The 15,050-nt window shown below is 56.0% G+C and overlaps 1 protein-coding gene across 1 annotated transcript in view; it reads left to right on the top strand.

Moving 5' to 3' along the window:
- LOC143829215 (putative PIP5K1A and PSMD4-like protein) overlaps window positions 1-15,050 on the top strand; it is a 101,067-nt gene that overhangs the window by 79,036 nt on the left and 6,981 nt on the right. Inside the window, 3 exon segments of the mRNA XM_077319716.1 lie at window positions 9,285-9,454; window positions 12,111-12,225; window positions 13,801-13,887. Of these exon segments, the coding sequence (XP_077175831.1) occupies window positions 9,285-9,454; window positions 12,111-12,225; window positions 13,801-13,887 (372 nt within the window).

Genomic DNA, 15,050 nt, shown 5'->3' with positions numbered 1-15,050 from the left:
AGGGAGCGGCTCCCCCTGCCCAGCGGAGACCCGTAGCGGGGAGGAAGAAGAGCACTTGCGTGGCCTCTCTGCCCCTTGTCTTGGTGCTCTTTCTCTGCTGGGGGGCGGAGGGGGGGAGCCTGGCGGGCGAGAGAGGACTGGGACCAGGCGTCAGGCATCTCCACTGAGAAGCAAGGACAGCCGGGTGTGGTTTTTTCAGCCTTTAGAATTTTGCTAACGGACCAAACTGATTCCCCGTTCGTTTGGGAGGGGAGTTGCTCCTCCCTGTCTCAGTATTAAGCCTTTCCAGGGTCGCCAACCTCCTGTTTTTTTAAAAAAGATAAATCTGAAAGCTGTACTTGGATCTTGAGTCCGGAGCCGTTCTGCCTTGGGTTCTGCGGGAAAGGCCAATTTTCTTCTCCTTTCTAAGCAGCCTTTATTCCCCCTCAATTTCCAAGCTTTTGCTTAAAAAAAAAAAAAACAATGTTCCGTGTTAGAGGACAAAAAAAAGCCTAAAATTGCCAGAGATGCATGGCTCTATTTTCATACATGAGGCTGCAAACCCCGCCCCGCTTCAGCTAGCTGGGATGTGCATTGTGCCGGGTTTTTATTTTATTTTATTATTTAGCTTGCGTTTTATTAAAGAGAAAGATGACTAGATCAAGCAGAAACTTGCAGCCCCCTACCCTCAAAAAGAATCTATATTTATCTCTATGTGTACCTTTTATACTAAATATACGGCAGGGGGATTTCTTTTCTTTCTTTTTTTCCCCAAAACAAAGAGTTTTGTATTTTTCTGTCCAGCCGTCGCAATAAGGCGTGAAGAGATGCTAGCCAGATTAAAATTGGTTAGACAGGTGATGCCATCCCACTCTGAGCTAACCCCGGAAGCCTTTTTTAAAATTCCTGTGCACTGGTGTTACTTCCTGCCTCTCATAACGGCTCGGGAATATTGGAGATTGCTTAGCAGGCGTCAAAAGACCCTCTCTTTCCCCTTTAGAGCTAACCATGGGGATCATCTGCGCTGAGCAGAATGCTAGCAACGGTTCACCAATAGCCAAGGAGCAAACCGACAACGATTAACCCGGATCTAGGGCCAGAGTAAAAACTGTGGGGCCAGATTCTGTGGGTCACTCCTCCCATCCCCCAGCAAGAGACCCCGCTCTGATCTTGCATCTGCGGAAAGCTCTTTGCCTCAGGGAAATTAGCTTCTTTTAGTGGGACGGATGCACCCAATCTGGCCCTGTATATCAGCAGATGCCAAAACGCTCCAATCCAGGATCAACTTCAGCGCTTCCCCTCTTTGTGACGTGTCAGAAATACTGGGATGTGTCCACTTCCCCCAGGAGTGAATTTTATTCTCCCGTCCTTCTGACATGGGCCAGACATCCGCGAAGGACGCCAGTGTAAAAGCGAGTTCTGTGCAACAGCAGATTTAAATATATATATATATATATATATTTTTAGGGAATCCTCACAGGTTTTTAGACACCCCATTTCCCTCCCTTCTCTTCCCTCCCGTCCGCAGAGTCATATTTAACTGTCTATATTAGACACTCTTGATTTTTTTTTTCTCCTGAAAATATTTCGGCAGTGCTTAATTTTATGCTACGAGGGGGAAGAAAGAGCAAGACGCTGGAGTGGTTTGTGTGTGTTTTCCCCCCCATAATGCTACTATTTATGAAGTTGTATTTAAGTATTGTCCCCCTCCCTGCGAAATTTAGCTGTTTAAACGGGTCGGGGTGGGAGGGAGACGATTTTCCTCCAGCGCTTCGTGGCAGACGTTGTTCGGGACGGTTGTAAGTGAATAGCGGAGGGGCAGTACGATCAGCTTTGAAACAAAAAGCAGAGTTTTGAACAGCTTTGGACATTCAAGCCTCCTTGCAAAGAAACCACGGCGGGTTCCAAGCCAGGCCGGGCTCCTCTCGGGATTGCTCCGTGTCTCCCTCCAGCTCCACAGTGGAGAAGGGGATGCCGGGAGGGGTCAGCTCTAATGCCCCCCCCCCCTTGGGGACCTCCCCTCCACCCCCCCTCGGCCAGACCCATCGCTTGCTTCGTGTCGCAGAGAGCTCAGGCTCTGAGCTGATCCAGCCCAATCATGCCGTCTCGTGGATTTCGTCACTTGACACCCTGTGACTCTTATTTTGGATCGGACATTTTACCGCCTGTTAAAATGGTTGGGGGGGGGGTGCGGGACAAACAAAAGTCAACGGTCTGTTTCCTCAGCCACGTCCCTTGCAAGGGACGGGTCCTACCTTGCAGTATGCTATTCAGCTCAAATAAAGTTGTCTTCATTTCTTTTTCCCTTGGTCTCGCTGGTGTTTAACTGGAGGAGGTCAGCCTCCCCGGAAGGCCTCTTCACGGGCTGGTGGGAAAGCGCCGTCATGGCACAGCTGCCTGACGGGGACCCGGAGAGAGGCGTCCAGAGGGGGCTTCCCATTGCCGGCCTCTAGGTCACGACCCTGGTTGGCCTTGCAGGCCTCCCATCCAAGTATTAGTCAGGAGAGCCAGCTGGGTGCAGTGGTTAGAAGTGCAGACTTCTAATCTGGTGAGCCGGGTTTGATTCCCCGCTCCCCCACATGCAGCCAGCTGGGGGACCTTGGGCTCGTCACGGCACTGATAAAGCTTTTCTGATGGAGCCGTGATATCGGGGCTCTCTGAGCCTCACCCACCTCACAGGGTGTCTGTTGTGGGGAGAGGAAAGGGAAGGCGACTGGAAGCCGCTTTGAGTCTCCTTCGGGTAGAGAAAAGAGGCATATAAGAACCAACTCTTGTTCTTCTTCAGTAATCTCGGGGCTCTCTCAGCCTCCCCTCCCTCACAGGGTGTCTGTTGTGGGGAGAGGAAGGGAAGGCGACTGTAAGCCGCTTTGAGCCTCCTTCGGGTAGAGAAAAGCGGCATATAAGATCCAACTCTTCTTCTTCTTCAGTAATCTCAGGGCTCTCTCAGCCTCACCTCCCTCACAGGGTATCTGTTGTGGGGAGAGGAAAGGGAAGGAGATTGTAAGCCGTTTCAAGACTCCTTCAGGTAGACCAATGGTTCTCAACCTGGGGATCAGAACCCCTTTGGGGGTCAAACAGCCCTTTCACAGGGGTCTCGGCAGGGCAAGCAACTTGGCCAGGGTAGATCAAGGTAGAGCATTCGTCTGGAGCAGCAGAAAAGAACAAGATGGGCATGGTGGGACAAGAGGCAGAACGGAACTGAGAAACCCCACAAAAAAACCCTATTTATATACAATCATGAACAATGAATCTTTGTGTCATTGAACAGTTTTGGTTTAATTTATGTGAAAGAGTAATTTTATGGTTGGGGGTCACACTGTAAGGGAGGGGAGGCAGAGAGCCCTGTGAGCCCAAGAGATCACTGGCAGTCTTCAAGCAAAGGTTGGATACACTTTTCTTGGATGCTTTAGGATGCTTTGGGCTGATCCTGCGTTGAGCAGGGGGTTGGACTAGATGGCCTGTGTGGCCCCTTCCAACTCTATGATTCTATGATTCTATCACCCAGCCGGCTGCTTGTGAAGGAGGACATGATGCTTGTTGAAACCGATTAGTTAGACACACACAGATCCATATATTACCTGATCTGCATCCCGCCCCCCAACATGTCTTACTTTAGAGAAAGCAGGCTCATTACTTTCCCAAGAGAACAAATGGCCCAGTTACACTCAGGGGCCAGTTGGCCCCAAAGAGAAAGGCTGTCATGGTGGGGAGTGGGAGGTGGCCCCACAGACAGGAGGGCCAGAGGCCATGAAGGGCTTTCTACATGATGGCGAGGACCTTTGATTGAGTCTACTTATTCGAGTGACTTCCGACTCTGATTCTCACTGCCTCATCATCGCCTTGGTTGAACCTCCTCTGCATATCACTCCCCTGCAGAGAAGGGCAACTATGATGATGAGGCAGTGAGAATCCTAGAGTTGGAAGGGACCTCCAGGGTCATCTAGTCCAACCCCCTGCAGAATGCAGGAAATTCAGAGCTACCTGCCCAACCACAGCGTCGCCAATTCCATGCCCAGATGATGCCCCCCCCCCAAAAAAAACAACAATCCCTGGCCAGTTTGAAATGGAAGAAATTCGCCAAAGTGGTGATTGGCATTTCCCTGGGCATGCCAAAAAAGTGGGTATCTAGCCTCTGCTTAAAAACCATCTAAAAAGAAGCACCTTTATTTATTTCTTGTATTTATATGCCGCCCTCCCGAGGTTCAGGGCAGTGTACATACAGTGCTTTTTTCCTATGAAAAAAGGATCAAGAGAGAACTGGGTGGGGGGCAACAGGATAGAGGTGTATGAAATTATGCATAGGGTGGAGAGAGTTGGCAGACATATTTAGCCTTTCCCCAAATACCAGGGCTCAAGAGTATCCAATGATGCCGTAGGTTCAGGGGTGGACAAAAGGAAATACTCGCTTACACAAAGTTGGAGCCCAGGGTCACCTTTAAGACCCACTTTTGTTCAAGGCATGAGGTTTTACGTGCAGCCACTCGTGCAGGCGCCCCTTCAACCCCACACAGCCGCCCTCCTGCATCTGAGCCCCTTTGCCCTCGCACTTGGCCTCCAAAGACGAACTGATGGCTCACATCCCATAACGTTTGTGCCCGAGGAAAGGCGCATGCGCACGGAAGCTCATGCCTTGTGGATCCGGAAGGGGCCTGACTGGATTCCCAGCGGGGTCTGACTGGGACAACGTTTCTGTTTGGGTCATCACCTGGAGGTTGGCAACCACGCCGGGTCAATTTCCCCCCCCCGCCCAGTCTAGGAGCGAAAGAGACGAGTAGGCAAGGCAGGAACTACACCTCCCGGCGGCCCTTCGGCGCCTGCGCAGAAGCAACTTCCGGCCAAACCGGAAGCGGTGCTCGGGATCGGAGGAGGCGACGCCGTGAGGGAGCCGAGTCGGTCGGTCGGTCGGCGGGTCGCTCGGAGGGGCAGGCAGGGCCGGGCAGGGCGAGGCGAGGCAGCCGCCGGGCGCGGCCCAAGAGCGGCACGATGGTGCTGGAGAGCACGATGGTCTGGTGAGGACGGCGCCGCGGCGGGGGCGGCCGGGAGGGCCGGGAAGGGCCGGACGGGCTGAGTCATGGCTGGGCCCAGGTGGGGGAGGGGAAGGAAGGGAGCCTCCCGGGACAGGCGCAGTCTACCTTCCCACGCACGCAGCGAGACCCTCCGGCGCGGTCGCCTGGGGGAAGGGGCGGGGAAGGGAGCCGGAATCTCTGGTTGCCAACTCCGGGCGGGGGGATCCGCCTTGATGGGGGGGGGCGGGGAGTTCCCCTCCTCTTCCCGAGAAGCTCTTTTGGCCCAGGGAATGGCCGCCTCGTCTCTGGAGGTGCTTTCTGCTTTGTAGGACTCTGCCACCCCATTGAGGGGGGGATTGGGGTGCAGGTGGACTATTCGCTCCTCCTCCTGTCCTCGGGATGGGGGCACAGGGGAGGCTGTATGGGTTTGATTTAGCAGCTCATCCTGGGATCCTGCCCTTCCTCCACCAAGTGGCTCGGGTCCCTCCACTCCAGTTCCTCTGGAGGGCCAGCCACAGGGCAGAGAGGCCGAGGCCTTCCCCTGAGAAGAGCCTCAGAAGAGCCCTGCTGGGTCAGGCCAGGGAGGGTCCCTCCAGTCCAGCCTCCCGTCTCACCCAGGGGCCAGCCAGTTCCTCTGCAGGGCCAGCCACAGGGCAGAGAGGCCGAGGCCTTCCCCTGAGAAGACCCTCAGGAGAGCCCTGCTGGGTCAGGCCAGGGAGGGTCCCTCCAGTCCAGCCTCCCGTCTCACCCAGGGGCCAGCCAGTTCCTCTGCAGGGCCAGCCACAGGGCAGAGAGGGCGAGGCCTTCCCCTGAGAAGACCCTCAGAAGAGCCCTGCTGGGTCAGGCCAGGGAGGGTCCCTCCAGTCCAGCCTCCCGTCTCACCCAGGGGCCAGCCAGTTCCTCTGCAGGGCCAGCCACAGGGCAGAGAGGCCGAGGCCTTCCCCTGAGAAGACCCTCAGAAGAGCCCTGCTGGGTCAGGCCAGGGAGGGTCCCTCCAGTCCAGCCTCCCGTCTCACCCAGGGGCCAGCCAGTTCCTCTGCAGGGCCAGCCACTGGGCAGAGAGGCCGAGGCCTTCCCCTGAGAAGACCCTCAGAAGAGCCCTGCTGGGTCAGGCCAGGGAGGGTCCCTCCAGTCCAGCCTCCCGTCTCCCCCAGGGGCCAGCCAGTCCCTCTGCAGGGCCAGCCACAGGGCAGAGAGGCCGAGGCCTTCCCCTGAGAAGACCCTCAGAAGAGCCCTGCTGGGTCAGGCCAGGGAGGGTCCCTCCAGTCCAGCCTCCCGTCTCCCCCAGGGGCCAGCCGGTTCCTCTGCAGGGCCAGCCACAGGGCAGAGAGGCCGAGGCCTTCCCCTGAGAAGACCCTCAGAAGAGCCCTGCTGGGTCAGGCCAGGGAGGGTCCCTCCAGTCCAGCCTCCCGTCTCCCCCAGGGGCCAGCCAGTCCCTCTGCAGGGCCAGCCACAGGGCAGAGAGGCCGAGGCCTTCCCCTGAGAAGACCCTCAGAAGAGCCCTGCTGGGTCAGGCCAGGGAGGGTCCCTCCAGTCCAGCCTCCCGTCTCCCCCAGGGGCCAGCCAGTCCCTCTGCAGGGCCAGCCACAGGGCAGAGAGGCCGAGGCCTTCCCCTGAGAAGACCCTCAGAAGAGCCCTGCTGGGTCAGGCCAGGGAGGGTCCCTCCAGTCCAGCCTCCCGTCTCCCCCAGGGGCCAGCCGGTTCCTCTGCAGGGCCAGCCACAGGGCAGAGAGGCCGAGGCCTTCCTAAGAACATCAGAAGAGCCCTGCTGGGTCAGGCCAGGGAGGGTCCCTCCAGTCCAGCCTCCCGTCTCACCCAGGGGCCAGCCAGTTCCTCTGCAGGGCCAGCCACAGGGCAGGGAGGCCGAGGCCTTCCCCTGAGAAGACCCTCAGAAGAGCCCTGCTGGGTCAGGCCAGGGAGGGTCCCGCCAGTCCAGCCTCCCGTCTCACCCAGGGGCCAGCCAGTTCCTCTGCAGGGCCAGCCACAGGGCAGGGAGGCCGAGGCCTTCCCCTGAGAAGACCCTCAGAAGAGCCCTGCTGGGTCAGGCCAGGGAGGGTCCCTCCAGTCCAGCCTCCCGTCTCACCCAGGGGCCAGCCAGTTCCTCTGCAAGGCCAGCCACAGGGCAGAGAGGCCGAGGCCTTCCCCTGAGAAGACCCTCAGAAGAGCCCTTCTGGGTCAGGCCAGGGAGGGTCCCTCCAGTCCAGCCTCCCGTCTCACCCAGGGGCCAGCCAGTTCCTCTGCAGGGCCAGCCACAGGGCAGAGGGGCCGAGGCCTTCCCCTGAGAAGACCCTCAGAAGAGCCCTGCTGGGTCAGGCCAGGGAGGGTCCCTCCAGTCCAGCCTCCCGTCTCCCCCAGGGGGCAGCCAGTTCCTCTGCAGGGCCAGCCACAGGGCAGAGAGGCCGAGGCCTTCCCCTGAGAAGACCCTCAGAAGAGCCCTGCTGAGTCAGGCCAGGGAGGGTCCCTCCAGCCCAGCCTCCCCTCTCACACAGGGGCCAGCCAGTTCCTCTGCAGGGCCAACCACAGGGCAGAGAGGCCGAGGCCTTCCCCTGAGAAGACCCTCAGAAGAGCCCTGCTGGGTCAGGCCAGGGAGGGTCCCTCCAGCCCAGCCTCCCCTCTCACACAGGGGCCAGCCAGTTCCCCTGCAGGGCCAGCCACAGGGCAGAGAGGCCGAGGCCTTCCCCTGAGAAGACCCTCAGAAGAGCCCTGCTGGGTCAGGCCAGGGAAGGTCCCTCCAGTCCAGCCTCCCGTCTCCCCCAGGGGCCAGCCAGTTCCTCTGCAGGGGCAGCCACAGGGCAGAGAGGCCGAGGCCTTCCCCTGAGAAGACCCTCAGAAGAGCCCTGCTGGGTCAGGCCAGGGAGTGTCCCTCCAGTCCAGCCTCCCGTCTCCCCCAGGGGCCAGCCAGTTCCCCTGCAGGGCCAGCCACAGGGCAGAGAGGCCGAGGCCTTCCCCTGAGAAGACCCTCAGAAGAGCCCTGCTGGGTCAGGCCAGGGAGGGTCCCTCCAGTCCAGCCTCCCGTCTCACCCAGGGCCCACCCAGTTCCTCTGCAGGGCCAGCCACAGGGCAGAGTGGCCGAGGCCTTCCCCTGAGAAGACCCTCAGAAGAGCCCTGCTGGGTCAGGCCAGGGAGGGTCCCTCCAGTCCAGCCTCCCGTCTCCCCCAGGGGCCAGCCAGTTCCCCTGCAGGGCCAGCCACAGGGCAGAGAGGCCGAGGCCTTCCCCTGAGAAGACCCTCAGAAGAGCCCTGCTGGGTCAGGCCAGGGAGGGTCCCTCCAGTCCAGCCTCCCGTCTCACCCAGGGGCCAGCCAGTTCCTCTGCAGGGCCAGCCACAGGGCAGAGAGGCCGAGGCCTTCCCCTGAGAAGACCCTCAGAAGAGCCCTGCTGGGTCAGGCCAGGGAGGGTCCCTCCAGTCCAGCCTCCCGTCTCACCCAGGGGCCAGCCAGTTCCTCTGCAGGGCCAGCCACAGGGCAGAGGCCGAGGCCTTCCCCTGCGAAGACCCTCAGAAGAGCCCTGCTGGGTCAGGCCAGGGAGGGTCCCTCCAGTCCAGCCTCCCATAAGAGCCTCAGAAGAGCCCAGATGGGTCAGAGTCCATCTAAGTAAAATTCTCTTCTTACCTAACGGCAAACCAGTTCCTTTGGAAACCAACAACAGGGCAGAGAGGCCTCCTCTGGACACGCTCCAGCTTGTCTACAACTGGGGTCCTCAAAACTTAACCCAAGACTCCAAGTGAGGTCGAACCAGAGCAGAGTCAAGTGGTACCATCACCTCCCGTGATCTGGACACGATACTCCGTTTGATACAGCCCAAAATCCCATTTGCCTTTTTAGCCACCGAGTCACACTGCTGACTCATGTTCAATGTATGGTCTACTAAGACTCCTAGATCCTTTTCGCACCTGCTGCTGCTAAAACAAGTCTTCCCCATCCTGTATTGTTGTAGATGGTTTTTCGTACCTAAATGCATCTTGTTTACCACCTTATAGCCCTCGTAACATCCCATGAATGCATTAAATATTGGACCGCAATATCTGGTCATTTATCCATGTGTCCAAATGGTTTGGATTCGTGCAACAGTGCTTTGATCTGTTTAGAGGCTTTTAAGTTTTATATGCGCACCTGTATTAAAAAATAATTGCATTTTAATATTTATTGTGCTGCTGCTTAACATCTTAGGTTCCTAGCTTGTGTTCTTTCCTCTTTTGCCGTTTCATTGTTTTTTATTCCGTGAGCCACCTTGGGTGTGTTCCAGGAGGGGCAGCAGAAGCAAAGGTTCTCCATCAATGTAAGCAGACAGAGAAAACACAGCCTGAATAGTTGCTTTGTTTCCCTCTCAGCGTCGACAACAGCGAGTACATGAGGAACGGGGACTTCTTGCCGACCCGCCTGCAAGCCCAGCAAGATGCCGTCAACATTGTCTGTCACTCGAAGACCCGGAGCAACCCCGAGAACAACGTGGGCCTGATCACATTAGCCAAGTACGCTCCGGTCATAGAATCCTAGAGTTGGAAGGGACCTCCAGAGCCATCTAGTCCAGCCCCCTGCACAATGTAGGAACTCACCACTCCCTGCCCACCCACAGGGACCCCAATTTCATGCCCGAGTGATCTCCCCATGAAAAATGTCCAGAATCCAGCCTGGCCTGGAGGGAATTCACCTACCATACCGCAGTGATAATCAGCAATTTCTCAGCCATGCAAGGAAGGGACACAAGACACAACTCCTGGCACATCCCTTCCTGCCCACCCACTCACCATCTGCCAAGTTCATAAAATCACCATTTCTGTCAGATGATTATCTAGCTTCTGCTTCAAAACTTCCAGAGTTTGGATTCCTTCCTTGCAAAGGAGTGGGTGTTGGTGTTGGTGGGTCAGTCTGTCACAATTAGCCCACGTCTTTTCTGTGGCTGCTGTGTCCTTGCTCCATGGGGTGCAATCATGTGGCTGTGTGGGCCAGCATACTTGAAGGGCTGTCACATAGAGGATGGAGCGGGATTGTTTTCTGTTGTCCCAGAAGGTCTTCCCAGAACCACCGGACTGAAATAGTCAAGTGTTTTCAGCAAAAGATGAGGGCATCTTTTGTTAGTCTTTTTGAGAAACCCCTGAAACAGTTTTTAAATTTTAAATATATATATATACATTAATGAACTCTCACCCATTCTGGAAACGCTTCCAGGGCCATCAAGAAACCCCTGAGCTTCATGCAACGTGAGGAGGCCAGCTTTAGGGAGAGCTTCCTGACAGTTAGGGCGGTCCACCAGTGGGACAGGCTTCCTCGGGAGGTGGCAGGGTCACCTTCTGTGAGGACTTTTCAGCAGACATTAGACGGCATCTGCCTATCCTTCTCATCCCATGTTGAACCTCTTCTCCCAGTAGCTACATAGCAGGGTGCCTTCCCCTGAGGCAAGAGGCTTTTTCTGACGCACATGGGAATCCACATGTAATTAAGAGCTGGGCAAAAGCTGAGGATGGGGGCCTCAGGAAGTGCATAGTTTAGAACAGGGGTAGTGAAACTGCGGCCCTCCAGATGTCCATGGACGACAATTCCCATGAGCCCCCTGCCAGCAAACGCTGGCAGGGGGCTCCTGGAAATTGTAGTCCATGGACATCTGGAGGGCCGCAGTTTCACTACCCCTGGTTTAGAACGTGGGCTCCAAATCAGACACTTTTATATTGGTCGGGGCAGCACCTAACAGGTTTTTCTTTGCCAGCCTTTAGATTTTGATCCTGTACAAAAGAGCCTTCCTCACCATAATTTGACCACTGAGGACGACCCCCCGGGGTCGAAACACGTTTGGTCCATTCTGTTGCTGTATTTCATGAGCACTCAGAAATGTGTCGTTCTTAAATTACAGCGACCCTGTTTTTAATATGTTGAATTAGTGCACTTTATATAATAATAAAGTGGCCGCCAAGAAATGGAGATAGTGACAGATTTTATTTTCCTCGGCTCCAAGATCATTGCAGATGGGGACTGCAGCAAAGAAATTAAAAGACACTTGCTCCTAGGGAGGAAAGCTATGGCAAATCTAGACAGCATCCTAAAAAGCAGAGACATCGCCCTACCAACAAAAGTGCGTTTAGTCAAGGCTATGGTATTCCCAGTTGCAATGTATGGCTGCGAAAGTTGGACCATAAGGAAGGCCGAGCGTCAAAGAATTGAGGCTTTTGAACTCTGGTGCTGGAGAAGACTCTTGCGAGTCCCTTGGACTGCAAGGCGAACAAACCGGTCAGTCCTAGAGGAGATCAGCCCTGACTGCTCCTTAGAAGGCCAGATCCTGAAGATGAAACTCAAATACTTTGGCCACCTCATGAGAAGGAAGGACTCCCTGGAGAAGAGCCTAATGCTGGGAGTGATCGAGGGCAAAAGAAGAAGGGGACGACAGAGAATGAGGTGGCTGGATGGAGTCACTGAAGCAGTAGGTGCAAACTTAAAAGGACTCCAGGGAATGGTAAGGAAGGCCTGGAGGATCATTGTCCATGGGGTCGCGATGGGTCGGACACGACTTCGCACATAACAACAAAGTGGCCGCCACTCGCCTGAGCCCTGTGGCTGCCACTCTCAGCTTTTGCCCAGCCCTAAATTACAGGTGGGTTCCCACGTGCGTCAGAAAAATCCTCTCGCCGCAGGGGAAAGCACCCTGCTATGTAGCTGGGAGCGATGGAGGGCAAAAGAAGAAGGGGACGACAGAGAATGAGGTGGATGGATGGAGTCACTGAAGCAGTCGGTGCAAACTTAAATGGACTCCGGGGAATGGTAGAGGACAGGAAGGCCTGGAGGATCATTGTCCATGGGGTCACGATGGGTCGGACACGACTTCGCACCTAACAATATAATAAATGTTTGTAAATTTTTTAGAAATATATACTTTTGCAGCTCAGCCTTTGGGTTCCTAACTGTGTGTGTTTTATACTAGGATTTTAATTGGGGTATTTACCCAGTTACTGTAACCTGCCACCAGCCGTAAGGGAGTGGCAGGCAATAAATCAAATAAACTAAATAAAGTAAACTCACACCCCTGCACTATACCAAGCTGGCTCTTCTTCAGTAGACCTGCAGGACGCCCCCAAGGACAGTTTTTCCCACCTGCATTTGGAGACTTCCTCTGTACCGTGGGCCTTTTATCTCTCGTAGCAACTGCGAGGTGCTCACCACGCTGACCCCCGACACGGGCCGCATCCTCTCCAAGCTGCACTCGGTGCAGCCCAAGGGCAAGATCACCTTCTGCACGGGGATCCGGGTGGCTCACGTGAGTAACCTCCTCTCTCGCACGCCCTTCTCGGCGGAGTCCGGCAGCAGCTCCGTCGCTGAGCGGACCTCGAAACACGGGACGTTTGGGGGCTGAGGTTTCAAAAGCGGCGGGTGGGCCCAGGTCCTCTCTGGGGCTTTGGCCTGCCCACCGCTGGGGGAGGGTGAAGCTCTTCCTTGGGAGGATAACAGCTCAGAGGGACACAGCCGGGGGGGGGGATACCCTGCAGGAAGGCAGGAAGAGTCCGCTGTGCTTAAAGACCGCACAGCACTTGCAATAAACTCCGCTGAGGTCTCTGTCAGGGGGAAAGGAAAAGAACCTCACTCTGCCTGAGAACTGAATGTTACATCTGGATAATTGCTGGGGTATTAGTTACTTAACAAAGATAAAGTCTGTGAGTTTATTATAAGCGCTGGCTGTGTTTAAATTTCCTTGGGAGGGGGCAGTTCTAAGGGAGTGCCAGCAGAGGGGCACAGTGGTGGCAGATGAAGGTGGGTATCCACGTGAGGCTGTCTGCAGCAGCAGGAGAGAGCCGGAGTCCAGGGGCACCTGAAAGACTGACAGCATTGGGGGCAGGGGAGGAGCTTTCGGGAGTCCTGGCTCCCTTCTTCAGATGGGTCCACATGGGGGTCTGGGTGAGTCTGTCTGCAGCTGCAAAAGAGAGCCAGAGGCCAGGAGCACAAGGCTGTGTCCGGGGAGGAGCTTTCTGGAGTCGCAGGGCTCACTTCTTTAGAGAGATCAGGACGGGCAGCTGAGTTTGCCCGTAGCGGTCAAAAAGAGCCGGAGTCCGGGAGCACTTTAAAGTTTGTGGCAGGGGAGGAGCTTTTGTGATGCATGAAAACTCCTCCCCTGCCACAAATGTCCTTTGGGTCGAAGGTGCTCCTGGACCGTAGGGTACGGGGGCTTGGCCTTTCTTGGCTTGCCCTGTGTCCGGCTGGGATGTTACGCTCCCTGATCAAGGCTGCCGCACCTGCTGCTTCGACCTAGGGCCGATTGACCATTCCTGCCCAGGCGCTATGCCAGTTCCGCCCACCCCCTTCCTCCCTTGGTCCTTGTCCCCTGGCTTCATGCAGCAGGGTCCTTTGCAGACCCGTTGGGTTCAGTTCTTGCCTGGGCAGTAGGTCTTGAATGTGTCTCACAACAGACTGGATCTGAACAACCTGTCTTGTTCCCTCTGGCCAAAAGACCTTTCTCCTCACGAGCAGCTCTTTGTAGGATGGAGCCACAGGGTCCAGCCCTGTATGTTGGGGGAGTGAGATCTGGGTCAAGATCCACCGGAAGGTTGTGCCCTCCGGCTCTCTTCTCCCTCTGGCCGGGGCATATTGTAAACCCTTGTTTTCTTAGCTGCCCCAAGACTTTGTGAAGGGCGGGATTCAAATTAAATAATAAACAAAATAGTGGGAAGGAGCCAGACAGGGATGGAGGCCAGGCACGGCTTGATCGGGACAGCTAACTTGTGCGTTTGTGGATTTCACCGAAGCGGCCAGGGGAAACGGCAGCTCCGAAATGACTAGAAGGGGGAGGGAGAAATTGGCCTGCATGTTGCCCCTGTCTAACGTGAGCCTCCCATCCCAGCTGGCCTTGAAGCACCGTCAAGGGAAGAACCACAAGATGCGCATCATCGCCTTTGTGGGGAGTCCCGTGGAGGACAACGAGAAAGATGTAAGTACCAAGATGCGGGTCCCTAACAGTGCTCCTCACAACAGTCCTGCGAGGTAGGCTAGCCTGGGTGAGCAGAAGCCGCCGAGTGCCAGTGAGGGACAAGAACCTGGGTCTCCCCCGTTCGAGTCCAGACCGAGAAGTGGCAAAATCAGGGTAAGGGTGGGGCAGTCAGCGATTGGTCTGTGCTGTGCTTTGGATCCAGGGTGGCCACATCCCAGATGCTGAGTCTGCCAGGGCATGCAGATGTCAGGTACACAAGGATGGCCCAGTACAAAAGTGACACTGATAAGGAAAAAACGGGAGCGCACAGCGGCCCCATTAGAACTTCTTCCTCTCTTTCAGTGACTTGCCAAATCTTCTACCTGTTCCCCAACGCTGAAAGATAGGAAGAAATTGTAATGGTGCAGCTTTGTGCTCCAGCTTTTTTCTTACCAGGACATGCAGACGGGTAGGGAGTCGCCCACTGGGAAGAGGTGTGGGGAGGCAGCCTTGCCGCTCACGGAGGGCCTGGGGGGTTGGTTGTGGCTGCCAGGCCCTGGGTCGCAAGAGATTCTGCTGGGAAAGGGAGGGAAATGATGCCCAGACAGAGAGTCAAAGAGGCCCCCAGGACAGGCCTTTAACTTTTCTGCTGTGCTGTGCCAACTGAGTCGCCGGCAGGGCTGCTTTGGGCCAGCCCCGGTCCTTCCAAGGCTTGCACTCAGACACACTTTGTGTGGCAAGCCCACGCGTTTAATTCAAGGCCAGCCCCACCCTCCTGCTTAGAATCATGGAATCACAGAATAATAGAGTGGGAAGGGGCCATACAGGCCATCTAGTCCAACCCCCTGCTCAACGCAGGATCAGCCCTAAGCATCCTAAAGCATCCAAGAAAAGTGTGTATCCAACCTTTGCTTGAAGACTGCCAGTGAGGGGGAGCTCCCCACCTCCTTAGGCAGCCTCTTCCACTGCTGAACTAGACTCATAGAATCCTAGAGTGGGAAGGGGCCATACAGGCCATCTAGTCCAACCCCCTGCTCAACGCAGGACTAGCCCTAAGCATCCTAAAGCATCCAAGAAAAGTGTGTATCCAACCTTTGCTTGAAGACTGCCAGTGAGGGGGAGCTCCCCACCTCCTTAGGCAGCCTCTTCCACTGCTGAACTAGACTCATAGAATCCTAGAGTGG

Source organism: Paroedura picta, chromosome 1 (assembly GCF_049243985.1).
Source record: "Paroedura picta isolate Pp20150507F chromosome 1, Ppicta_v3.0, whole genome shotgun sequence".
Classification (NCBI taxonomy): domain Eukaryota; kingdom Metazoa; phylum Chordata; class Lepidosauria; order Squamata; family Gekkonidae; genus Paroedura; species Paroedura picta.
The sequence above is the reverse complement of the archived record's forward strand: the minus strand, read 5'-3'. Positions and strand labels throughout refer to the sequence as shown.